This window comes from Anolis carolinensis, chromosome 1, assembly GCF_035594765.1.
Source record: "Anolis carolinensis isolate JA03-04 chromosome 1, rAnoCar3.1.pri, whole genome shotgun sequence".
NCBI classification, from domain to species: Eukaryota; Metazoa; Chordata; class Lepidosauria; order Squamata; family Dactyloidae; genus Anolis; species Anolis carolinensis.
The window spans coordinates 169,518,685-169,545,122 of record NC_085841.1 but is presented as its reverse complement, the minus strand read 5'-3'; the positions used below and the strand labels follow the sequence as shown (position 1 = coordinate 169,545,122).

The 26,438-nt window shown below is 39.8% G+C and overlaps 1 protein-coding gene across 2 annotated transcripts; it reads right to left on the bottom strand.

The window, feature by feature from the left end:
• Positions 1-8,176: 8,176 nt before the first annotated feature.
• On the bottom strand, positions 8,177-26,146 carry dnaaf10 (dynein axonemal assembly factor 10). 2 transcript variants are annotated; one of them, XM_003215227.4, is made up of 8 exons: positions 25,949-26,146; positions 21,574-21,674; positions 20,867-20,997; positions 18,850-18,951; positions 14,461-14,576; positions 13,999-14,133; positions 11,126-11,223; positions 8,177-9,151 (listed from the first exon to the last, which is right to left on the bottom strand). In XM_003215227.4, exons 1-8 carry the CDS (start codon positions 26,144-26,146, stop codon positions 8,944-8,946), a joined length of 1,089 nt encoding a protein of 362 aa, XP_003215275.1. In that variant the 3' UTR covers positions 8,177-8,943. The 2 variants fall into 2 exon arrangements, with proteins under 2 accessions (XP_003215275.1, XP_008113118.1); XM_008114911.3 differs by lacking the exon at positions 25,949-26,146 and adding an exon at positions 25,745-25,923.
• Positions 26,147-26,438: the final 292 nt, after the last annotated feature.

Genomic DNA, 26,438 nt, shown 5'->3' with positions numbered 1-26,438 from the left:
GAGAGAAGACCTACTGTTGTCAGCCCGCGCCCTCTTTTTCCTTGGCGCCTTTTCCACCGTGTCTGAGGGGTTTGGATTCAAGGGAAGGGCTTTCAGATGGGAGAGAGAAAGGACTCTAAGCCTATCTATAAGAAAGCCTATGGTTCCCCTCAAGATGGGAAGGAAACCAGAGGCCTTGCTTGCAGAAGTAGTTCTCCGTTGTACCACCTCATCACATTGAGAGGGGAATGGGTGACCCTCCCCTTAAGAGTAGAGAATCGCCCCTCCTTTGTTCTCAGCAGTTCCTTTTCCAGTTCTGACTCCCCATCACACTCACAGGTGGAAACTTAAGAGCTGGCAATACATTCATCACAAGGTCAGTATGACTTTTTTAAAAAATCAGGAGAAACAATATCCAAAAGCCAAGAGATCCCTTGTCCTGCCCAAAGCCCCTTACATTAAAGGAGACTGACACCAGTTTAAAACAATTTCTTTCCATTGGATACTATAGTTCTGCCCCAAAACCCAAAGGCTACAAAAGACAGTGATCCAAGTTAAAATCATTGTTTACCATGGGATCCTATTCTGCCCTAAACCCCATTGGATACAAGAGACAGTGGTCCAGGTTTAAACCATTGCTTTCCATGGGATCCTATGATTCTGCATCAAACCCCATAGGATACAAGAGAGTGTTGACAGTTAGGCAATGAAACAGGACAGGAAAGTTTTGAGGGCTCTCATCCCACCTGTTTTTCTGTTGTAAACATGGGAGTAAAGTGTGATAAGAACTAGGAGCTCTGAACATGATTGCTGGCCCATGTTCACAGTTCCCTCCTTTCAGGACATTTCTGCTCTTTTCAACCCTGGAACATGTGATGAGCTCCATGCCTCTCCATGTTTATTATTTCTATCATTTCTATGCCGCCCTTCTCACCTGAAGGGACTCAGGGCGGCTCACAATCTGGCAAAATTCAATGCCGGTCTACAGTACAAAAAATAAAACATAAGCAATTAAAACAATCAATTTAGTATAATCCAATAAATACATTTACAACAGTACAATAAAAATACTTAAACCATTCGCCCACAAAAACCTTGCACGTAAACCTTAATCCGGACCGAGTTAAAGCCAACATAATTCATTCATTAAACGCTTGTTCACAATGCCAGGTCTTCACCTTTTTCCTAAAACTCAGAAGGGATGGAGCCTGCCAGATGTCACTGGGGAGGGAGTTCTACAGCCGAGGAGCCACCACTGAGAAGACCCTATCTCTCGTTCCCACCAGCCGCACTTGTGAAATGCTTGAAAAAAGGCTGGGAAAATGTCTCAATGTGATGAGCTCAGATTGCCAGAGTTCCCTCTTTTCAGGACACTTCTGCCTCTTTTCAACCATGAAGGGCTATGCATGACAGCTGGAAGTAGTTTAACTCACGTAATGAGCTCCATATCAATGCAATAATGTGGCAAGTGCGTTATCACACTAGAGGAGCTGGAAGAGTAGGCAAAGAGTCTGCATCCCATCTGAAACCCCATGGCAGCTTCCTGAAGGATTCTAGGACTTGTAGTTTAGAGAGGGGGCCCTAAAATGCTCAGCCAGAGAGGTCTCGACTACAAGCCCCAGAAGTCTGCAGGAAGGTGGCAGCCATAAGGTTGCAGATGGGATGGCCTACTCTTTCAGCCCTGGTGTTATTTCATGGGTCCCTCTCAGACTGATACCATCTTGATCACAGGCATTTTAATTCATAAATGGCAAATAACGGTTGCCATTTAAATAAAGTTGACATAACTTTGTCACTTGTTTGCTCCTGAGTGCTGCATGGCCTTCATGTTATAAGCCTTCTGGATATCGTAGGCACTGTGCTACAGTAGTTCCAGTCATACCTCTCAGGCAGGTTCCAGATGGCGGTGCTTTGGGATAGCTGCTTCTCAAAAAAGGAGCTTTTATGTGGCATCCTTCAAGGTGCCATTCTATCCCCAATGCTTTTTAATGTTTACATGAAACTGCTGGGAGATATCATCCATGGGCATAGGGCAGGGTTTTATCAGTATGCTGATAACATCCAAATATATTTCTCCATGCCTTCAAAAGCAACTACAGGGAAGGATAGCGTGTCTCCTCTGAATGAATGCCTGGAGGAGGTAATGGGCTGGATGAGGAAAAACAAATTGAAACTGAATCCAGATGAAATAGAGGTGCTTGCCATCAAGGGACCTATTCTGGGGATAGAGGCGTGTCAACCAGTTCTGGATGGGGTTACACTCCCCCTGTTCACAGCTTGGGAGTGCTCCTGGATCCATCTCTCCAAATGTCAGCCCAGGTAGATGCAATGGTCAGAAGACTTTCTGTATATATTTCAGATTTCAATATTAATGTCAAAAATACGTAGTATGATTTTACATAGGATGTGTGTTACATTAGAACTGTGCCCCTTCCTAGATTTGGAGGACCTGAAGATGGTAGTGCACACACTGATAACCTAAAGGTTAGACTTCTGCAGTGTGCTTTACACTGGGCTACTCTTGTCCGAGTTCAGAAACTCTAGCTGGTTCAAAATACGGCAGCCAGATTGGTTACGGGAACATCTAGGTGTGAGCATATTACACCTATCCTAAAGGCAGTCCACTGGCTGCCCATTAGTTTCTGGGCAAAGTACAAGGTGTTAAGTTTGACCTTTAAAGCCCTACATGGTTTGAGTCCAGTTTACCTAAAGGATCTCCCAAACAATCCGCCCCACACACTGAGGCCATTTGGGGGGGGGGGGGGGGTCTGCTCCAACCAGGCCGAACTCAGCTGACAACTGTCACCCAGAGGACCTTTTCATCAGCCGCCTCAAGACTGTGGAACAACCTGCCAGTAGCACTCCAACAGATCAGCTGTTGGAATTTAAGATACAAGTAAAGACCTATATCTTCCAGCAGGCCTATCCAGATAGTTTTAATGATGAATTTTAAACTTCCATTCTATGTCTAATTTTGTTTTGTATATTTTAATATGTATTTTATGGAAATATGTTTTAATATATGTATTTTACTGTTTTAAAATGATTGTGTTTATTTATGTTTTAGTAATGCAGTAACCTGCCTTGAGCCATGAGGATAGGAGGGCAATAAATAAAACTATTATTATTCTGTTGGCTTTCCCTCTCGGCAGTTTAATTTCTATGAAAATGACACTGGGTCCTCCACTTTCAAAGGAGAACCCTAATAAAAAAACCCACTACGTGAGTTAATGATTTCTCTGTTTTGTTTCCTTGTAAAAATTGTTAACCCCAGCAAAACTAGCTAAATCGTATAAGGAAAGAAACAACAAGTGCTGGAAATGTAAAGAACAGAAAGGAATTTTCTTCCATATGTGGTAGACCTGTAAAAAAGTAAGAGAAATCTGGGGCAAGATACAAAAAACACTGCAAAAAAATTTCAATCAAAGATACAATTGGAGCCCAAATTATTTTTATTCGGAATGTCAAATAAATGAACAAAATAATTAAACTACAAAGTATTGCACTACATGATAATAACAGGAAGAATAGTATACGCACAGTTCTGGAAGAAGGCAGACCTCCCAACCATCTAAGAATGGATGGTTAAAGTTTTCAAAATAGCAGAAATTGACTAATTAGCAATGATAAACAAAGAAAAACACACCAAAAAAAACCTTATCAAGGACTGGGAATCATTTCTAAAATTTGTAAAAAAAAAAAAAGTTTTTTTAATAAAGCTTCATAATTTAATCTGTAAGAATTGGTGTAGGGAATTTATAAATAAATATCAGGCCAGAAAGAAGAAAAGAATGTAATAGGAAGGAAGATGTTTACTGTAAAGTGCAATTGCAGCAAAATAAACAGGTAAAGGTGTGCATGCACTGAGTATGGTGTACATGTGCAGGAAGGCAAGTTAGCAAAGTGGTGCAAAGAGTGGTTGTGGGACCATACATGGCCAAATTAGCACCATAACATAGTTGCAGAAGAGTGTGATGATAGTCATTGTTTTCATACAGGTATGTTTCAATTTGCTTCAACAACACAATTCCCGCAAGACAATAGGCTGGTGTTGTAAGGCCCTGGGACTGGGAGCTGGAAGCTAAAAACCAGAATGAGTCCAAAAACTGCTCCTTTCACTAGCACCGAGGACACTGAGCTCATATGGTAAAGGTAGACAACATACTACAGCCCAGTCCCATAATTTATCCTTTCATCGTGCAGCCTTTCCCAGGAAAAAGGCACTTGTGAGACTAGTTGCTAGAATAATATCACCCAAAACCAGAACTTGGGAACTTTAGTTTGGGATGCCTGCTTGTGGATTCTGGAGTTGCAGTCCAAAACAGTGACTTTTCTATGAAAATTTCAATACACAAAGTCCGTGCATACAGATCATTACACACATCTCAGCGTTAGGTACTTCTCAGTACCAAATACTGAGAAAGGAGATGAGAGAAGGGAAAATGACACAGCAGATTAACATGAGATGATCAGAAAGGGAGAAGATCTGCATGCCACACCTGAGAGGATACCTTTCCTATTTTGCAGACAATAGCTATATAATATGCTATAAACAAAGACTGCGGAAAACTGCCTGCCTGCATGACCTCCTTTTAACCTCTGAGTTGAATGACTGTATTTCCTCTTGGTTTAATTAGATTAGAAAGATCCTCTATCTCCCAATGACCTCTCCCCGTCCCTTTTATGAAAGAGTGTTTCTCATCAAAATTTAAATGCAAAAGTAAACAGGACGAAATAAGCACAATTTTGCTTTAGGGTTATTTTCTTCTATGATTATACCGTGCTTTCTGATTAAAACATTTTAAAAAACTAGGAGAAAGAGGGAGATTGACACTGAGATAAAGAGACTTGGCACAAATCAAAAGAAATTGCTTATACAGTGATACCTTGATTCAAGAGTTTAATTCGTTCTGTGACCGAGTTCTTATTTAAAAAAAATTCACTTATGACCTCTCTCCACCCAAGAAATTTTTACATGACTCCATAGGTATATAAAATAGGTATAAAAATCAAACATTTCCTGATAGCAAGTCAGCATTTGCAAAGGTTGCTAAACTGGCTGTTTTTTCTTTTTGTGGAGTACAGTCCACTGTAAATACGTGTGTGGTTGCTAACGGATTTGTGTAAATGGATGGCATTCAGCTTTTACTGTTGCCAAATTTTGCCTGTCTCTAAAGCAGAGAGAGAGTAACCTGTCCAAGATCATTCAGTAAATTAGCCATGGCAGAGCAAGGAATTCAAACCATGGTCTTCCAGTCCTAATCCAACACTCAAACTATGGCAGTTCTCTGAACATATCTGCTGGGAGATATTCATCTTTCCAAGTCTCAACCTGTTTTGTTTCAAACCTCAGTATCCTATTCCCCAGAACTCTGCCCACTCCTACCTTCAGCATGTCATGTTACCTGTGAGAAGGAAACAATCACCACCCTTTTTTAAATGCAAGAGTTCTTTTTGTTAAGCGTGCATCCCCCTGTGCAAAACGCAGAAGCAGCTGGATTCCAAAATCTTTGATATTGTATTTATTAAGTAGCTCAATGCCAATAGCGGAATCTTATGTGTGCTATTGAACTCTCTCTTATTGTGAAGCCATTGTAAAAGAGACTATTATGTCTTCTTGATAATATTTTGGCTCCAAAGAAGTCTTGGAAGTCATAATGTATGTGGAATGGGCAATTCATTGCCCTGTGCTATATTCAAATATTTTGCCCTCTGTTATTCCTATTGCCCGCACAAGCCCTGCAAGATATACATATTAGCTTCATTTTTCTGCAGTACACACCCGTATCCACTAGAGGACAGAGTGACAACATATTCTATACTACTTCGATAAGGATGAGGGTAAGGCAGGGCTTTTATTGCATTTTGCCTATTTGCACTTCGAAATAGAATAGTTAAATTTCAAGTTTCATCATCTCAAAGATTGCTGTGAGGTATTTAATCTCTCTAGTCACCTTCATCTGCTCAGAGGTTCCTTAAGGCCATTGTTTCTTCCAAATGTTCGATTCATTTCAAAATAGTTAGGGCTACCATATACAATACGGACCCTCCAAATATAGTATGCCCCCCCCCAATATCCTCAGGACCATTACCCAAGATTTCATTCATCTATGACCAACAAAATATCCCTCTCTAGGTATTTTCTAGGTCCTCCAGTATGACTCTATGGTATTCTTAGCCCTATTCATTTCAATATGGTTCACTAGCTTTGGAGGCTTTTAAGCAGAGGCTGGATGGCCGTCTGTCGGGGGTGCTTTGAATGCAATTTTCCTGCTTCTTGGCAGGGGATTGGACTGGATGGCCCATGAGGTCTCTTCCAATTCTATGATTCTATTATCCATAGTTTCACATATTTTCGCAAAGGCTGGGAATATATTTCCCACAGATATGAGGGTTGTGCTGTATATACAAACCATCTCCAAAGCATTAAAATGATGTAGGAATTCTAAATCCAACTATTAACTATTAATTTAATTTCTAATTATATCCAGCTTTTAGAACCCCCTTACCCTTGAAATAGTAAAGTTTAACAGTGACCAAAACATTAGAGCTAGTGTTACTGCTTTTGTGGCTGGGCCTACACATGAATTTACTCATGTTCAGAGATTCTTATCTATCCTGTTCAAGATTTCATCAGCCACAAATCGTGAGATGACTCTTGTGTTTTTTATTACAACGGGCTCTTGGTATCCACTGGGTTTGGTCCCATGACCCCCTGTGATTACCACAATCCATGGAAGTTCAAGTCCCATTACATACAAATGGCATAGTAAAATGGTGTGCCTTTTAGAAATTAGAAAAATCAAGGTTTGCTTCTTTGGGTTTTTTTTTGGGGGGGGGGGTTGCTGGCGGTATTATTCACATGTGAATGTGTTGTCTGTAATTTGCACAATAACATTCTACTAGGATATTATTTTCACATAAGCAAGTAACATCACCATAGCCTTTATATGTGTAAAAGAAATGCAGCCCCCAGCCACTGGCAGTTGTCAGGCCTGTTTTAATCGAATCATGTGATCTTTCCCTCTGGTGGCATGGACAGTATGTATATTTGTGGCACACATTCTAGTGTCTGTATTGTCCTGTTACTTAACATGGAATGAAATTACAATGATTTAAAAGGAACATAAGCAAATATGTATCACACTGGCTATTATTAATATAGCTTTAACCATGTAGAGCTCCATTAACAAATCTCTAAAATATATTAAGAACTGCTACTTTTAGTTTGGAAGTCAGCCTTCCTCAATTGGTGCTCTTTAACTGCTTCTAATAGAACCTGAGCATCATGAATGGAGGGTGAGGAGTCCTTTAAGCAAGTTTCAGTAGATACCAAGGGCCCATCATACTCTTTTCTGAGCTTTGGGTACTTTGATACTGCTGACTGAATCCAAATTTCAGTTAGAATTTACTTGGTGAAAATTATACTCCTTGGGTGCATGGGATTTTTAAAAAATGCTACCATCTCATGGCATTTTTCACTGATATCTGAAAGTTAAATGATTTGAGTGCAATCAGGTTACCAAGATGAGCTGATACTAAAATGATCTTGATTCTAAATCCCTCCCAGCCTTGGAATGTTGAAAATGACTTGGGGCATCCTTTACCTTGAGCTAACTTTGTGCTGGCATAGTGGCTCAATGACTCCCTCACTCTGCCCTTTCTCCATCTTTTTTTGGCTTGAATGCTGGTTGAAATCAGATGGCAGTTCTCTGTTGAAAGAAAGGCATCTCTTCTAACAGAAAGAGGCTTCACTCAATTCCTAGGCTGCTACAGCAGATGTATCTTTCAGTTTGGTTTGCACTGGAAGCCTTATTGTGTTTATATTATTTCATAAATCTTGTATGATTTTAGATATGTTAAAGATATTGTTTTTGTGTGTCTTAAGGTTGACATAAATTGGAAACAACCTGAAGACAAAGTTATCATGAAGTTTTCAATAATCAGGTTTTCCACCAAGGCTGAGCGAATGTGTTTTACCCCAAGGTCACACAATAGAATCCCATAGCCAAGAGGGGATTACAACCTTGGTCTATGAATGTATAATTCAGTGCTCAAACCACTATACCACACTGAGTGTAACCTAAATAAATTACCTGTCTTTATTTTGGTAGGGAGTAGGGGAATCCCTTTACCATCCATCCTATCACCAGATTTGTTTAAACAAATATCTTAAAAATAACATTCTGAATCCAACTGCAAATTCCAAACAGAGTAAATTTACTGAATCAATGGCATTTATGTGATAAATATTCATGTTCTCATTGATTTAATAATCTACTGCAGTTTCTCAAACTGTGCTCTTCCAGGTGTTTTGAACTCCAGCTTCCAGAAATTCCAGCCAGCTTAACAGTTGTTAATAATTGTGAGAGCTGAAGTCCAAAACATTTGGAGGAATAGTTGGAGAAACTCTGATCTATTGTATTCTCCTCTCTGAAAGAACTATTAAAAAATTACAATATTAATTCACTGTATATACTTATATTATTTTAAACAATTAGCCAATATCAGAAAATTAAGAATTTAATGTTTATTCTAGTTAAATTATAAACGCACAAAATGAGTGCAACCTAAGCCATATTGACATACAACAAATTAAATAACACAAGAGAGCACAAAACATGGTAATTCTGAAAATTGGCTTCTGAAATGTCGTAAGACTGCTTTTGTGGACAATGGAATGTAAGTACATATTGAGAACAATTTTTAAAAAAATGCAAACTGCTGTACAAGACTCAATGAAAGTTGAGTACTTTGAACTCCAGTGTAACTTCAGCATAAATGGGAAACAGGTTTTAATGTGTAAAAAAGGCACATTTCATTTTCAAAGAAGTAAATACCCACCCAAGTCAAAGTTTTTCACATTTTGTGATATCAACCAAAGGCCACACAATACTTCAACAAACTTCTGGAAGCTTGGTTAGGAAAATCCAATGAAGTTTTTCTTCATTAGAAATCCTTTGGTCAAACCCGGTTCAATTTAGTGACAATAAGTACTCTCACAGTCTGATCAAATGCACTGCAGACACAGAGGCCTCTTTTGTCAGGGCTCCAGTCAAGACTGGAAATAGGCTGTGTGGACAATGTCACATTCTGGAGAAGGCTAACTGAACCAGCAACTCCCATCGCAGTTCCTTCTGAATCCTTCTTAGAGCGCTCTGCAGGATAATCACTGGGGGGGGGGGGGGGGAGAGAGATAAGGAAAGCCCACATTATAAACTGATACCATATATTATTGTAATGTTTACTTCATTTCCAAAGATCTCAGACTGACTTACAAGAGGTAGCTTCTTTTATCACCACAAACCTTTAGGGCGAAAATGCCTTGCCTAAGCATAGTTCACAGGTTGAACTTTCAACCTGGTTTCCCTAAAACTAATCCCCTTATAACTATTCCATACTTTTTTTCTCCAGAATAATAGATGGGAAAATGAAGGAGGACCCTAATGGGGTACGAAAGATTTCAAAATTACAGAAATAGTGACTCAACACAAACTAACATTATTAAGGACCGGGCTGTGGCACGGCTGGTAAGTAGCCAGCTGCAATAAATCACTACTGACCGAGAAGTCATGAGTTCAAAGCCGGCCCGGGTTGGGGCCCATTAATAGTCTAGCTTGCTGTTGACCTATGCAGCCCAAAAGACAGTTGCATCTGTCGAGTAGGAAATTTAGGTACCACTTTTTGCAGAGAGGCTAACTTAACTAATTTAAGACACCATAAAACCTTCCAGCAGAATGCGGAAGAATGAGGAAGTACTCCATCAAGTACTCCATCAAGGACTTGGTGTCACAAGTGAATGGTGAAGTGGCAGCTCCCCTTGTGGCCGGAATCGAGCATACCCTCATGAAGCCGGAAGCTGGAATGTTACATTGCCTCTGTGTCTGTCTATATATGGCATATGTCTAATGGCATTGAATGTTTGCTATGCATATGTGCATTGTGATCCACCCTGAGTCCCCTTTGGGGTGAGAAGAGTGAAATATAAATACCGTAAATAATAAATAAATAAATAAAACAGCAAGTCTGTATCAATAATCTTTCTAAATCATTTTAATTGACCGATTTTACTTCCTAACTACCCACTAATTGGACTTCTCTGAAAGGGATACACTTAAAGATCTTTGAGTTAAAAAATTATATTTCGGCATACATATCTTCGTTACATATTCAGTGCTACCAACTGGAATAGAATTAAGTTGCTTCTCTCTCTTACCTAAGATCAGGAGTGTATGGCTCTGACTGGACATGATGGCAGTTGCGCTAGAAGAAAGTATCACGGGAGCTGCTACAGCAGTGGTTGCAAAACTGTGATCCTCCAGGCGTCTTGGGCATCAGCTCTCAGAAATGCCAATCAGCTTGGTAACAGTCAGGAATTCTGGGAGCTGAAGTCCAAAGCATCTGGAAGGCCAAAGTCTGGGAATTTGTGCTAGAGTCACATTTATGCATCTAACTCACTCCTCAACCTAGAAATGGCTAGGGACTCTGAAGTCCTCTCCTCCCAACTAAGGAACTGTTAATAGCCACCCTATATTAAGAGAGTGGTAAACAATGCACTATATAGGAGCTAGGTAGAAAAAGAATGGGTTGAAGTAATCAAGCAAAGTACTGCCTGAAATAAACTCTATTGCTGTGCCCAAAAGATTACTGGTCATGTTACAACAAATGAATGTGTAATTAGATGAGCATTATTTCAGTAACCTACTGAGATTAACATATTGGTGAGGAGATGAGTCTCTGTGGAAAGCACAAGATCGATGATAATAATAACAACAATAATACTTTATTTATATTCTGACCTATCTCCCTAAGGGGACTCAGAAATTAAAGACTTAACATTTCTCTGTGAATATACCATGTCAGATAGTTATATTGCTATGCAGACATATTCTGAGCGGAAACATGAATACTATGCTCAAACACATAAACATCAGTAGCAAATTTGTGACAGGAAGTTTAAACATTCACAGGCAAATACATGGATTTAATATTAAAGAAAAGCAATTTGAGCTAATTCTGTTAGAGAATTCAGTTTCCAACAGCAAACTGTTATGAGGTAGAAAAAATAATGGCAAGTGATTTATCTAATGAAACATACTAGGTTTGGTACACTCAGAATAGCGTACGTGTAAAGATATATACTTACTATTTCCAAAGATGAAGGCTTCCAGCTCCTCCACTAGTTAAAAAGATATCTCTGTTCTGTGGAAGATGTCGAACTTGCCACATAGTAGATTTGTGAGCCTAACAGACAAATTAGGTATAAGTCAGTCTAACTGTTTTGTCTTATCTAGAAGCACTGTCTACTATGGATTAAACACATAATCCTAATCTATTATTAAAAAGAGGCCTATAGATCCAGTTAACAAGAAGCCAGTGGCAATGCAAGTATTTTTGTGGTGATTGAATGACTTTGGTTACCCTACATGAAATAAGAGCTCTTCCCTCACTGCTCTACTTACAGCAGCAAAAAGGAAAAATAGGATCAGTATTGTTTCATTAGATAAGCCCATTAGAGAGCTCTCACATTTTCTGATATATGCAATGCGGGTGGTGATATTTGCAATGAGGAAAGAAGAATAAAACAACAAAATATCAGAACTGTTAGCTCCAATGCTTGGACAAATACTCCATATGAGGAAAAAGACTCCCCCCCCCAAATGTGATGCAAGACCTGTATAAAAACATGACAGTGTGATAGATGCTTACATAACTCTTGTCTACCTTGCCAAGCATCAAGAGTTACTAATCAAGACAAGGCCAAACGTGCATGTATATGGATGAATGCTGCCACAAACTAAGTATCAGGCCTATTGTGGACTATCAAATGACACTTTACTTCGGAATGGTTGCAAACCCTCACAGAATGAAAAGTCTACAATTGCAGGATAGTTATGAATATCGCATCTATGCTTCACTCCATTGGTGTATGGTTAACTTTAAGAAGATATGGTTGCTTACCTGTAATTGTATTTCTCTGAGTAGTCATCTGTGAAATTCGCACCTGTGGTAGTATCTCCTGCGTCCACGCAGCTGTTTCGGATTGTTCTAAAAAGTTTGTTCAATTAGGGACTCCAGCCCCACCCATCCCCAGCAATGATATAATCAGGCAGTGGGGCTTGAGCCCTCAGTTCCGTACCGCAAAGCAGCAGTCGCGAATGAAGGCATGACAGAATGTGGGAAGGATGGGCGGGTTGTGCGAATTTCACAGATGACCACTCGGAGAAACACAGTTACAGGTAAGCAACCATATCTTCTCCTTCGTGGTCTCTGTGAAATCCGCACCTGTCGTAGACTAGCAAGCTGTCCCATGGATGGTGGGCGTCATGCCAGTGCAGAAAAGAGAATTGCTCTCCCAAAAGTCATATGCTTCTTGGAGGATAAATCCAGTTTGTAATGGGAGATGAAAGGGTGCAGTGTCGACCAAATGGCCATCTGATAAATACATCCAGTGGCACTCCATGCAAGAATGCCATAGACGTAGCCACTGCTCAAGTGGAGTGTGCATGAATCTGAACAGGTAAGTCCAGTCCTGCCAACAGATATGCCAGATGGATAGTGGAGACAATCCATAATGCCAAACTCTGAGGTGATACAGGAAGGCCCATGGTGTCGTTTTGATATTGGACAAAAAGTTTTGGTGACTTCCGCAGTGGAGCGGTGCGGTGTGTGTAAAAAGCAAGGGCCGTGCGCACATCAAAGAGATGTAGAGCATGCTCAAGAGGCATAGCAGGGTCTGGAAATAAAGTGGACAGAACAATGTCTTGAGACATGTGAAATTGTGATGCTACCTTAGATAGAAACAACTTGTCAGTATGGAATACTACTTTATCTTTATGGAATCTAAGATAAGGGTCATCGACCCGAAGGTCCATGAGCTCACTTGTATGACAGGCAGAGGTGATGGCTACCAAAAAAAGCAGTCTTCCAGGAGAGATATGATATGTCAGAAGTAGCCATTGGTTCAAATGGTGGCTTTGAAAGAGCTGAAAGAACAACTTCCAGTTTCCAGGAAGGAGGCACAGGGCATACCTGCGGCCAAAAATTCCAAAGTCCCTGTAAGAACCTCTTGATCTGAGGGAAGCTATAGCTGCAAGGTAAACTTTTATGGATAATGACATCCAGATAGTGAAAGCAAAAAGTGAAGTAACACAGGAGTGCATGCTGACAGAAGTTCAATCCCCTGTTGTTGTGTAAAGATGCAAAATCGAAACCTATTGTAAAGATAGGAATGCTTGGTGGCAGATGTCTCTTAATGGTTGAGAGAGAGGCCCAAGGCTAGATTCTTGCCGTCAACTGTAAATATCTGATTTGAGAGTATAGGATTATGATGTTGCCTGAGGTCAACAACTTCCTCCCACAGGCCATACATTTTAAAATTGAAGAAAATGCTATACTGGCCTGAGTAGGATAAACAAAGGTCCTAGAATACAAGCTGGAGTCCTTGAGTCAACCAATAGTCTTTAGAGGAGTAGAGAACACCAAATTGCTGCTGCTTTCGTGGACAAAAGGAACTGAGGGCTCAAGCCCCACTGCCTGATTATATCATTGCTGGGGATGGGTGGGGATGGAGTTCCTAGTTGAACAAGCTTTTTAAAACAATCCGAAACAGCTGCGTGGACGCAGGAACTACTACCACAGGTGTGGATTTCACAGAGACCACGAAGGAGAAATAGATATTTCAAAAACTTTGAGTGGGAGCAGTGCATTATTTCCCAACAAAAATGACTTCTGTTAGTAGAAGGAGGAAGAAGGCAATCTCCCACATCCCTCTGCTCTTACGCTCCATGCATCTTCAAAATCCACACTGAAACAGGCTTTTAGGCAGTGTGAATGCAGGGTACAAAATATATCCCCACCACTGCACCCAGTAAATTCCCACTAACATTTTGTTAGATTTAGAACACTGGACCTGAGAACCTTAAGAAAATTTGTTCCATCATATCTCTTCTACAAGGCATGCAGTTAAGAGCAAAAGATTTCCAATCATAACAGCGAACAGTATATTTTATATTGTACCTTCTCTGAAATTGAAGCAAAACCTTTGGTTGGATGCTGAGTGCGCATATCAAATACATGAAACTTTCCTTCAAGTGATGTAGCAACCAATTTGTTCATATTTATATCCTTCCGGTCAAATTCAACACTGCAAACCTAGAAATACAAAATGAGTACAAGCAAGGCTTTACACTGGAGTGCAATCTGCAATATTTACACTGAGAAGCAAATTCCACAAATCATACTAAAAACTGAAGATGTACACCCCAATTCCACAAAAGGGTAGGGTCACTGAAATCAGTGGCTGGGAGCAAAATTGTGGGGAAAATGTTCCTCCAAATTATTGGATCACAGAATTCATTATCCATCACCACAGGATAGGATGGCTAGAACTGCTGGGATTTGTTGCGATTTCAATCTTACAAAAAAAAAAGAAAAGAAAAGAAAAGAAAAGCACTGTAACATGCATTTGTAATGCCTTACCCCATTCTTAATGTTGGTTTCCCATCGCAATGTCATGTTCTTAAGGTCAAACAACTTGATATCTCCATTGTCATAGCCAGCACACACAACACGCTCTTCTTGATTATATGCATTGCCTATTTAGGAAAAAGGACCACTATCAGATGCAGAATCACCACTGTTGTATGCTTTCAAGCCATTTCCAACTTATCTGAGTTGTTTTTTTTATAGATTTGTTCAAAGAAAGTATTGTCTTTGCCTTCCTCTGAGGTTGACCCTAATCATAAGCCAGTGAGTTTTCATGGCTGAACAGGCATCTGAAGTAAAGGTTGCTTACCTGTAACCATGTTTCTCTGAGCGGTCACCTGTGAAATTTGCACATATGGTATTTCCTGCGCAGACAGCTTCGGAAACTTCTAGAAAGCTTTTTTTAGTACAAAATGGCAGTAGCCCTGCCCATTTTCCGCATAGAGTATATATAGCCAGGGGGAGGGGCTACTGCCTTAGTTCCTCCGCTGCGAGTAGCAGCTTAAAGAACCGAGGCATGACAAAAGCGGGGAGGATGGGCGGGGATGTGTGAATTTCACAAGTGACCACTAGAAGAAACACGGTTATAGGTAAGCAACCTTTACTTCTCCGTCATGGTCCCTGTGAAATAGGCACATATGATAGACTAGCGAGCTATTAATCGTGGATGGTGGGAGGCATGCCACTGAAGAGAAGGTCTCTGTGCCTAGGGCCATACCTCTCCTGGAGAGGGCATCATCTTGTAATGAGCAACAAGGATCAAGAGGGTAGGCTAGGCAGCCATCCCAAAAAAGGTCTTCTAAAGACATGCCCCACAAGAAAGCCTGTGAAATGAGACCCCTCTCGTGGCCCTTCATTCACAAAGGCAAGTAATAACCTGCCAGCTGGAATAACAAGAGATAGTGGATACAATCCACACAGAAAGCTGTTGCGGGGAGTGGAAGGTCACTGGCACCCTTCCAGCCCTTGAGGAAGTGTCTTGGAAACTCTAAGTCCAGATGTCCTGTGTATATACCCTGTTTCCCCGAAAATAAGACAGGGTCTTATATTAATTTTTGCTCCCAAAGATGCACTAGGTCTTATTTTCAGGGGATGTCTTATTTTTCCATGAAGAAGAGCTCACATTTATTGTTGAACAACAAAATGAACATTTATTATATACTGTAAAGTAGTTGTCATCACAAACCAGCATAAGCAGACAAACTATGAATCCTATCAAGAATTTCTTGTTACTACCATTATTTACATGTACAACAATCTATGGTACCTCTTGCAGTTTAGGATTCACAAAGTTTCTACGCTGATTTCTCTCTATTCTAGTTTCAATGTAGTCATGAATGATGAATAATATAATATACTATAATAATAATATGATAATATAATAATAATATAATGCTATACAATATATTAATTAGATAATATAATAATAGGATATAATAATAACAGAATATGATAATAATATGGTATTAATAGGATAATATAATAATGGGATATAATAACAGAATAGCATAATAATATAATAATAATAGGATAATATAATAGAATAATAGAATGGAATAGAATGATATAAAATATATTAATAGGATAATATAAAATGGAATATAATAATAATATGATATACAATATATTAATTAGATAATATAATAATAGGATATAATAATAACAGAATATGATAATAATATGGTATTAATAGGATAATATAATAATGGGATATAATAACAGAATAGCATAATAATATAATAATAATAGGATAATATAATAGAATAATAGAATGGAATAGAATGATATAAAATATATTAATAGGATAATATAAAATGGAATATAATAATAACAGAATATGCTAATAATAATAAAATAATAATATGATAATATAATAGAATAATAGTATAGAATATAATGATATAAAATATATTAATAGGGTAATATAAAACGGAATTTAATAATAACAGAATAATATAATAATATGAAAATATAATAGAATAATAGAATAATAATATAATGATATAATAATAATAATAGAAAAATATAATATGATTTAAAATATATTATTAGGGTAATATAATAATGGGATATAATAATAGTAACAGAATATGATGATAATAATATGGCAATAGAATAATAGTATAAAATAATCAGTTTCATGGCATAGGATAGGAATAAGGATGAGAGGAGAATCCCAATGCGTCCTGTACCTTTAAGGAGCAGAAGCAGCAGGACGAAAGGCCTCTTCCTTCACTCCCACCCTCCCTTGCCCTGGCTCCAGAAGCCAATCAGAAGCCTCTGGGAAGCCTGGGAGCATGGCCAGCATGGCCTTGTCTTCGAAGGAAGAAACGGCAGCGCAGCAGCAGCCACGGAAGGTTTTTCAAGCCTCGGCTGGGGGACAGGCAAGGCAAGGCAGGGAGGGAGGCACAGAAAGCAAGCACTTTCCCTCCCTCCCTCCCTCCGGTGTGTGTATGAGTGCTGGTTCTGCCCTGCAGCCATGCTTCCCAATGGAACTCTGCTGCAGCCTTAGTTGCTAGGTCTTACTTTCAGGGGAGGCCTTATATTTGGCAATCCCCCCAAACCCCTGCTAGGTCTTATTCTTTGGGGAGGTCTTATTTTGGGGAAACACGGTAGTACGCTAAACTACTATAAACAAACATCCAGGAGATGAAGAAATTGTTCCAGAGGTGAGGACGGATTCTGAAAGAAGGTTGATAATACTATGTCCTGTGACATACGGATTTCAAGGAAAACTTGGCAAGAAGGCAATGTCCGTCCCAAACAACACTTTATCTTTGAGGAAGTGCTGGCATGGTTCATCTATTCAGAGTAGACACAGATCACCAACTCACTGTGGAGGTGATAACAACAAGGAAGGTTGTTTTCCTGGGGAGAAAGGCTACATCAGTTGAAGAGGAGAAATCGAAAAACATCTTTGATAGACATGAGAGGATGGTTTCCAAACCCCAAGCTGGGACATGATGGGTGACAGGAGATAGGTTTTTGAGACCATGAGAAAAGTAGTACCAACAGGTCGGAGAAGCACAGAGGGCATCTTGATTTCCTCCTGTACCATGAAATGGCTACCAAGTAACGTTTTAGAGAAGATGGATAGCAAGAAAACCAGAATCGCTGGAGTAGTGGCAGCAAACGGAACAACTCATTTTCCTTTAGAGGAGTAAGAAGCAGTCTCGCTTACAGATGTAAGGACACTTGGTGGAGGCCTCTGGGATGCCCTGATAATGGCTTTAGAGAAATGTTGGGGCCTGTTTGCCAAGTCGTAAGGCATAGACAGGGCACATTGGGATGGTAGGCTTGTCCCCCTTGGGAGGTCAGCAAGTTAAGGAGGAGTTCGAAGGTGGATAAACTCCCCAATAGAATCCTCGAAGAATTGAGCGAATTGAGCCTGTTGAGGCCACCAAGGGTGACCAATATATACCAGGGCTATCCACAAAGTACATTGCCTTTCACAGCCCAACAGGCCATGGAGGCGCCCTGGAATGATAGGAGTTGGAAGGACCTAGTTTCCTTAGCCTAGCTTGATCGAAGAGGCAGGTTAGGCGGTGGCAGACTGACTGCTGAAGGTAAGAGGCCTTTCAAGGCTGCACAAAGCCTTTCCCTCAGCAGGGTGAAGGGAAAAAAGGGCCCGCTCATGTAAGAGAACTACAGCCCAGACTAGCTGTTCTAGTGAGTTTGGGGGAAAAGACACGCCTGGCAGGCCTGAACCACAAGGCCCTTCCCAGGCAACGGAGGCACATAGCATGTCCCTCAGGTAACTTTCCCCCCACAGGCCTAGCAACCTTTTAAAAGATGGTAGACATCAATACTGGCCTGATATGAAGTAAAAATAGTTTAATAGATTAAAAATTATAAGATTAAAAGGAAAAGAAAAAGAAAACTGGCTAGTCAAAGAATAGAAAGATTCCATAGCTGCTGCTTGAAGCGGTGGACAAAACGAACTGAGGCAGTAGCCTCTCCCACTGGCTATATATACTCTATGGGGAAAGTGGCCAGGGCTACCACCATTTTGTACTAAAAGAGCTTTCTAGAAGATTCCGAAGCTGTCTGCGCAGGCTCAGGAAATACCGTATGTGCGTATTTCACAGGGACCACGATGGAGAACCATATTTTTTAACAGGCAGCTTGCTATTGTGGCAGTCTGAAAAAAAGCAGCTGAAAGACAATTTACCCAAACAAGCAATTTATATGTCATATTTCAGACACAACATTTATATACTATGGTGTTGTTTTGACTCGAGTGTTGATTATTGCCATCTTCTTTCAGTGGCAATGAAGCATGTGGAAATTTGATGTTACAGTAGTCAAAGACTAAAGTGATGCATTACTAAAAATTCCAGGATATATTGTGTCAATAAGAATTAACCAGCTCGGAGAACTTACCAAATGCTACTGTCCAGCAGTCTCTCTTGCTTTCTCCTTGTGCTGGTTCCATATTTGCAACTGGAATGTCTTTTTGTCTTGGGTCCCACACCTTCACAGTCCCTGCAATCATGGATATTAGATTATCCTGTTATTGGCCAAATGGCCTGCACCATGTATTCTAACTTCAACTGTTTCAATTTGATTTTATGAAACCATGATATTTTTCCTTCACAGCTCTTTATATTTCACATATTGCAAACAACAAAATACAGTGGTTTGTTCTGAGTTTTATCCATACAGTCAATAAATGAAGTACAATGTAAGTCATTTGAAATAGCATCAAGCTATCTTCGTTCAAATACCAAACTACTCATCCTATATGTTTATGTATTACAGTTGTCTCCAATTGTCTTGCTTCGTGTTCTTCTTTCTACATACTCATATGTGGAGGTATAAGTTTGCCACAGCCCTCTAATGACTTATGTCAAAACCTTGTTCCATGTGGTACTCAAAATAGAACATACAGCATATGTAGATCTGATTGCAGTATCCTTGTAACCATATCATATAGCAGCTGAAGAACCCAGAATGGAAGAAAGTTGGCCAAGACTGCTGTTACCAAGTATATGCCAGCTAAGAAAAAAAATCTATGGAGAGGCAATGACGAAATGCACTTAGTGATAGTTGTTTACAGTTGGAGGTGGAAGATTTCCTTTACCAGCTTTCCAAATTCCCTGCCAAAATTTTAAAAGATGCCCCCTGTGCCCTCCATCAGTGTTAAATACTGCAAGAGAAGCCTGTAACATGTCAAAGAGACAAATAGCTATTCCTAGAACGTCCCAGGAGAAGTAATTCATCCTTTTTTGTGAAAGAAAAATGGGCAAAAAAATCTGGGGAGGTCAAGGGCTGCAAAAATAGCTCTGTAGGGCCATACTCATCCCTGAGGCCACTTCCACACTGTCCCTATATCCCAGGGATTTGATCCCAGATTATCTGGCAGTGGAAACTCATATAATCTGTTTAAAGTAGATAATCTGGGATCAGATTCTGGGATAGAGGGCAGTGTTGAAGGAGCCTGAATTATTTATTTATTTATTTATTGCATTTCTATACTGCTTTTCTCATCCATGGGGGACTCAAAGCTGTTTACAATATAATGAATGGCAAAAATTAAATGCCAGACATATATAAAAGCAATACATAACATATCTAAAACATAACATATAACTATCAATTAAAAACATTAAAACTAAACAACACATCAACATAAACATAAAGCATTTTAGGCAACCACCAATCCCCAAGTGTCATTTAGCTGCTTCAGTAGCGTTATCACTCGCCAAATGCTTGCATAGCCAGGTTTTGAGTTGTTTTCTGAACATCAGAAGGGATGGGGCTGATCTAATCTCATTGGGGAGCGAGTTCCACAGTTGAGGCACTACCACCGAGAAGGCCGTCTCTCGGTCCCACCAATTGCGCTTGCGACTGCAGTGAAACCAAGAACAGGACTTCTCTGGCCAATCTTAATGCTCAAGCTGGTTCATAAAGGGAGATATGTTCGGACAAGTAAGCTAGACTGGAACAGTTTAGGGCAATGGTTCTCAACTGTGCATCCACAGATGTTTTTGCCTTCAACTTCCAGAAATCCTAACAGCTGGTAAACTGGCTGGGATTTCTGGGAGTTGTAGGCCAAAACACCTGGGGACCCACAGGTTGAGAACCACTGGTTAAATAGGATAAAGCCAGCACTTAAGCAGAGGCAGGCTAACACTCAACCTTACATGCTGAAACAATCCATAGGATCATGCAGCTGTGGTTGCCATATGAACCACCTTATATATATGTCAGAAGTTGCAATATATTTGGAGGTCAGGAAGAGCAGTTTAGACTATAAGAATATATAGGTTCATAACATTCACATCTAAACTACTTAATCAAGCCTTAAAAGAAGTGCTATCATGGTTATCAGATGGATTAATCTCAATCTCTCCCCCCCCCCCCCCAAAGTAATAGCATTTCAATAGAGCTAACTCACCATCACGACTACCAGTCACAATTTCTGGTGCTCCTTCTCCAACCCCCAAGCCACCAACACCATCAATACAATTTATAATTTCTTCATGTCCCTTTGCAGAGTACACTGGAGTTTCTGGGGCTTCCAAATTCCTAAACAGAAGAAAGGAACAATGTATTCATGTTCATTCCTGACTCATAGTAAAAACGATTCAGGAATATGTAGCATCACAACGTACAACAATGCCAATTTCCTCAATCACAGTGATAGTTGGTAAGATACACATCATTAATGGATTTTTAATGTGCAAAACAGAAAGACAAAAGACAAAATTTAGCCCTTAAAATAACAAACTGGTATTACAAATGTGTTGTATCACAGTCACCACAATATCAAAAGCAGTTTGTTATATAACAGGTAGAAGCAAGGAAGTGAGACAGCTTTTTGAGAGGGTGAGTTCCAGAAAACCTTGGAAACTGTGAATCCAGTTACTGGTTCCCACTGAATGCGTTATAATACAGTGAGACACAAAGCTTATTTAACTTGACCTTCTGAAGAAATAATCTAATAATTTAGTATTAGTAACCATAGTATTAGATTACTGCCTAAAATATCAATATTCCTAAAACAGGATAATTTATATGAATTTATATGTACTAACTGAGAAAACATGGCCATACAGATTAAAGCTTTACACAATATTAGTCAGACAATCTAAGATTCCATACCATATATTTAGATTTCCACCAAAATCCCCTGTAGCCAGATATCTTTGTTGCAGAGAGGCAGCACCAAATGTTCCACATTTAATCGGCCTTGGCTTTTCAATCTAGAAAAAGGACACAAACATTTTTGGCAGAGCCCTTAATTCTTTGATATGAATTTTCCTGCCTTGGCAAAAATGCATTTCAGAATCCAGAAGTGGAAAAGAGACTTTTGAATTGTTAAACACAAAGATTGCAGTCAATAGTTTCAACAGAATTCAGATATAAGAAACAGAAAAATCACTTCACCCTCCAGATGTTTTTACTGTAACTCAACAACCCTAAACAGAATAGTCAATAGTGGAGAATGCTACACTGCAGTCCAGCAACATCTGGAAGGTGGCATGATTCCTATCTATAATGTAAGACTTTATTAATGAAAAGACTGGTCATATATTTTAGTCTTAATTTTTGGTTTGAAATTTCTTTTAGTTGTAAATGAACATGGATGGGCATTACATCACCACCACTGTAATGCCATATATACTTAACAAGAAATAAATTACATTAAACTCAGTGAATGTTACTTCTCAGTAGTCAATTACAGTATAGCACTGTCATTCCCTTTTCTCATGGAAAGCCTAGTTATTCCTCATGATTTAGAAAAAGGAAGAAAAACCAAGTAATTGCTATCTGTGATCTAGAAAAGAGATGCTTTTCAAAAATGACAAATCTAAAAATGTTATGTGTTATTTTATTTCTGCAAATCACATGTTTTCTTTTACCTTTTGATCCAGCTTGTTCTATATTTAAGGCTTAATGCCAAACATGTTACCCAGGAACGGTCAATGGGACTATCCAAGTAGGCATGTTTATTTATATCCTGTTAACCAGTCACTGTAAATCGACACATCTAAGTCAGATGCCACCTAATTACAGATGACTGATGTTCAGGTTTGTTACATTCCTAAGAGCCAAGCTTGAATAAATCAAGTAAAAAACCAACACAAGTTTAGCACTGAGCATGAACAAAAACAGAAACCCAACTAAAATACATTCTTGTATGTCAGCAGCTAGTTCACTGCTGCAATGTGCTATTTTTAACTCTAGAACTTTTAGCCTGAGATACAAGCTTTGGGACAAACAACTGGGCAAGAAAAATTATGCATCCATTTTCCTTGTATGTTGCTTTACATCTTCAACTTCCTCCCCTGCAATTTTTTCTATATGAAATATCAGAACTAGTTCTTTCAATATACTAATAAGGTTTGGGGTACAAGTGTATGAATAAAACATGATTATACAAAACCATGTTTATATTAATGATGTGGATAAGTTGCTGATCACTGGAAAGCATGACTACAACAAAACAAAGAACTACTTCTTAACAAGGCTTCATGATTGACTTCACAAACCAGCCAGGGAAAGATCCAATTCAATTTTCCTTAATGCTTTATAAGGCCAATGTATTGCACTCTTCTATTGCTATGGCTACAGCAACCAATGCTCTGTGGGAAGTGAAGTGCTGTGTATACAAGCAAACTGAATGGCTATCACCATGGTGACCAGCACAGCATTCCTCACTGTGATTAGCATCTAAACCAAGACCAATCCTCAACACAGGTTTGCTAAATGGTTAGATAAAGGCTCCTTCTCCACTGCCATATAAAATACAGATTATCTACTTTGAACTGGGTTATATGACAGTGTAGACTCATATAATCCAGTTCAAAGCAGATAATGTGGATTGTCTGCTTTGAAAATCGGGATTATATGGCAGTGTAGAAGGGGCCTGAGAATAACACAGATGAATAAGCCACAGTCCTCTATGATTTCAAACTGGTTGAAGCATTGGGGACCTCCCAGGGAAGATACTTAAACCTTATATTTCATTCTAACTGAAGTTCACACGAATCCCCAAACCCAACTAGATTCTCAGGGTTACAGATAATAAGGCAAAAGGAGCACAGCAGTTGCTAGATTTATGATCATGAAAAGGGCTGGGGATAGTACATTAAGATCAAGTCAGGAAGTGCTGTGGTTTTTAGCTTTGAATATGTTTTTATGGATTTTAACTGAATTTATTTTTAATACCATTGATGCCTAATTCTATTTTAATGTTTGTATATTTGTAAATTTTAAACTTATTGAAATGCTTTTAATGTGAGCCGCTTTGAGTTGGAGATAAAAAGGGGGGTTAAATAATCACCACCACCACCACAAGTACAGTAGAGTCTCACTTATCCAACATAAACAGGCTGGCAGAACGTTGGATAAGTGAATATGTTGGATAATAAGGAGAGATTAAGGAGAAGCATATTAAACATCAAATTAGGTTATGATTTTACAAATTAAGAACCAAAATATCATGTTATACAACAAATTTGACAGAAAAAGTAGTTCAATAGGCAGTAATGCTACGTAGTAATTACAGTAGAGTTTCACTTATCCAACATAAACGGGCCGGCAGAATGTTGGATGAGTGAATATGTTGGATAATAAGGAAGGATTAAGAAAAAGCCTATTAAACATCAAATTAGGTTATGATTTTACAAATTAAGCACCAAAACATTGTTATACAACAAATTTGACAGAAAAAGTAATTCAATATGCAGTAATGCTATGTAGTAATTACTGTATTTACGAATTTAGCACCAAAATATCATGATGTATTGAAAACACTGACTACAAAAATGCATTGGATAATCCAGAACATTGGATAAGCGAATGTTGGATAAGTGAGACTCTACTGTATGTGTCCTTTTCTTCTCATAGAGTTACTCTAATCTACTGATCATTTTGGTTGCTCCTTCCTGCAGCTTCTCCAGGTTCATGGTAAAGAGCCACAATTGTGCACAATATTACAAATGTGACCACACCATGCCTTTACGTGTGAGCCATTTTTATTTTCACTCTCTTTCCTTTAAAAAGGAGATAAAAAGGAGTCCTTAAAATAACATAAATAAAATATAAGAAAAACGAGTGAGACCAAAAAAAATTGAAATTGGGAATTCAGCAGAATACAGCTCTCATTTCTGAGATCAAAAAAATAAATCAAAATAGCTCTCCCTTCCCCTCAGCTAGAATGGTAGCATCCTAAATCCCAATCCTCAAATAGACTTTGCAAATGACCAGAATGGATCTGAGGCGCCTTCCATATGTTGGAAGTCAACCTCATACTGCCCAAGTCTGCAGTCTTCAATGAGGACCAGTTAGCTTTAGAATAGGTTGAGGGAATCTCTTACCCTTTGACTCCTGAATGTCAGTTGGAATGTATCGATTTGTTCTCTATGCGCTCCCTCTCTCTGCTCTGATTGGTGGTGTAGAATGGATACTCTTCAGGTTGCATGCCTTGGTTTAAGACAGTGGTTCTCAACCTGGGGTCCCCAGATGTTTTTGGCCTTCAGCTCCCAGAAATCCTAACAGCTGATAAACTGGCTGAGATTTCTGGGAGTTGTAGGCCACAAAAAAAAATATCTGGGGACCCCAGGTTGAGAACCACCGGTTTAAGACTTCTGCTTTTCTATCTTTGCATTCTGATCTCTCTCTACTTGGTGTGTTTGAAGAGATGTAATGTTTGGAGGATTCTCCTCTTGTTTTGGAACTTAGAAATTATAGAGTTAGAAAGAATTTTAGACCTAATTCTTTCCTATCAAGGAACATAGTTCTTATTTGTAAATCAGGCATGGGCAAACTTCATCCCTCCAGGTGAACAGCCTGTTAGGAATTGTGGGAGTTGAAGTCCAAAACACCTGGAGGGAATATGTTTGCCAATGCCTGTTGTAAATAAACCCTTTTGGTAACTTTAAAGATTGAACTTTGCATCTTTGCCTGCTAAGTTCAAAATTCTTTTGCAGGCACTCATCACTTCACCTTCAAATTAAGTATCCTGCTTGTATTTTTGGATTCTCTGCTATTTGGAAAAATTCCCTACCACCACACAGCCTTGATATTCTGGATTATATAGTTGTGTGGAAGGGCCTTTAGGCCCCTTCTACACAGCTGAATATCCCATATTATCTGCTTTGAACTGTGTGGACTCAGATAATCCAGTTCAAAGCAGATACAGTATTGTGGATTACCTGCCTTGATATTCTGGGTTATATGGCTGTGTGGGAGGGTTCTGAGAGAAGTGAATGGGATCTTCATTATCAATCATTGCCAGTTGGCCCCTTAATAGCTCTGCATACGTTACCTGAAAGTATTTGGGCACAACAGCCATGTTTTAAGACAACTTGCGGTCCTCCAGGAGTTTTGGACTTCAGCTCCCAGAATTCCTGCCCGTTGGCCAAGCTGGCCGGGGCTTCTGGGAGTTGGAGTCGACAACAGCTTGGCAGCAGATAGCCCTGTTGGCTGCCCATGGAGGCTTCCCTCCTCATTGGCTCGCTCACTCACTCACTTCTCGGCGGAGGCTGAGGCGGCCCCCGGCCAGTTCGTAGAGCTGGATGACGCCGGTGCCTCTTGGGAAGCTTCCCAGGCAGACCAGGCGGGCGCTGCAGGGCACCCATTTGCACTCGAAGACGGTGTAGTTCAGGCCCTGCTGCGCGTGCGCGATGATCTGCGGCTTCTCCAGCGAGGTCCCCGAAGGAGAGGACATGGCGAGTTGCAGGCAGGCCAACGGCTAGCTAGATACCCTGTCGCGCGGCAGCCCAGACCTCTCAATTCGCCGCTCCGGCAACGCTTGCGCAGACGCAACATCCGGGGTCTATCTCAAAGCCAAGCGCCGAAACTAATGTTCCCTCAGCTTGTTGCTATCATTCCTTCCTGAGGAATACCGTTCTCCTCCCACTTCCTTGTGGAGGCAGGAGGCCCGTATGTTAGTGGGCGGGACAGCCGAACGGCGGTGACGCCACGAGGGCAGGGCAAAACTCGCGTGGCCTTTTCCTGTC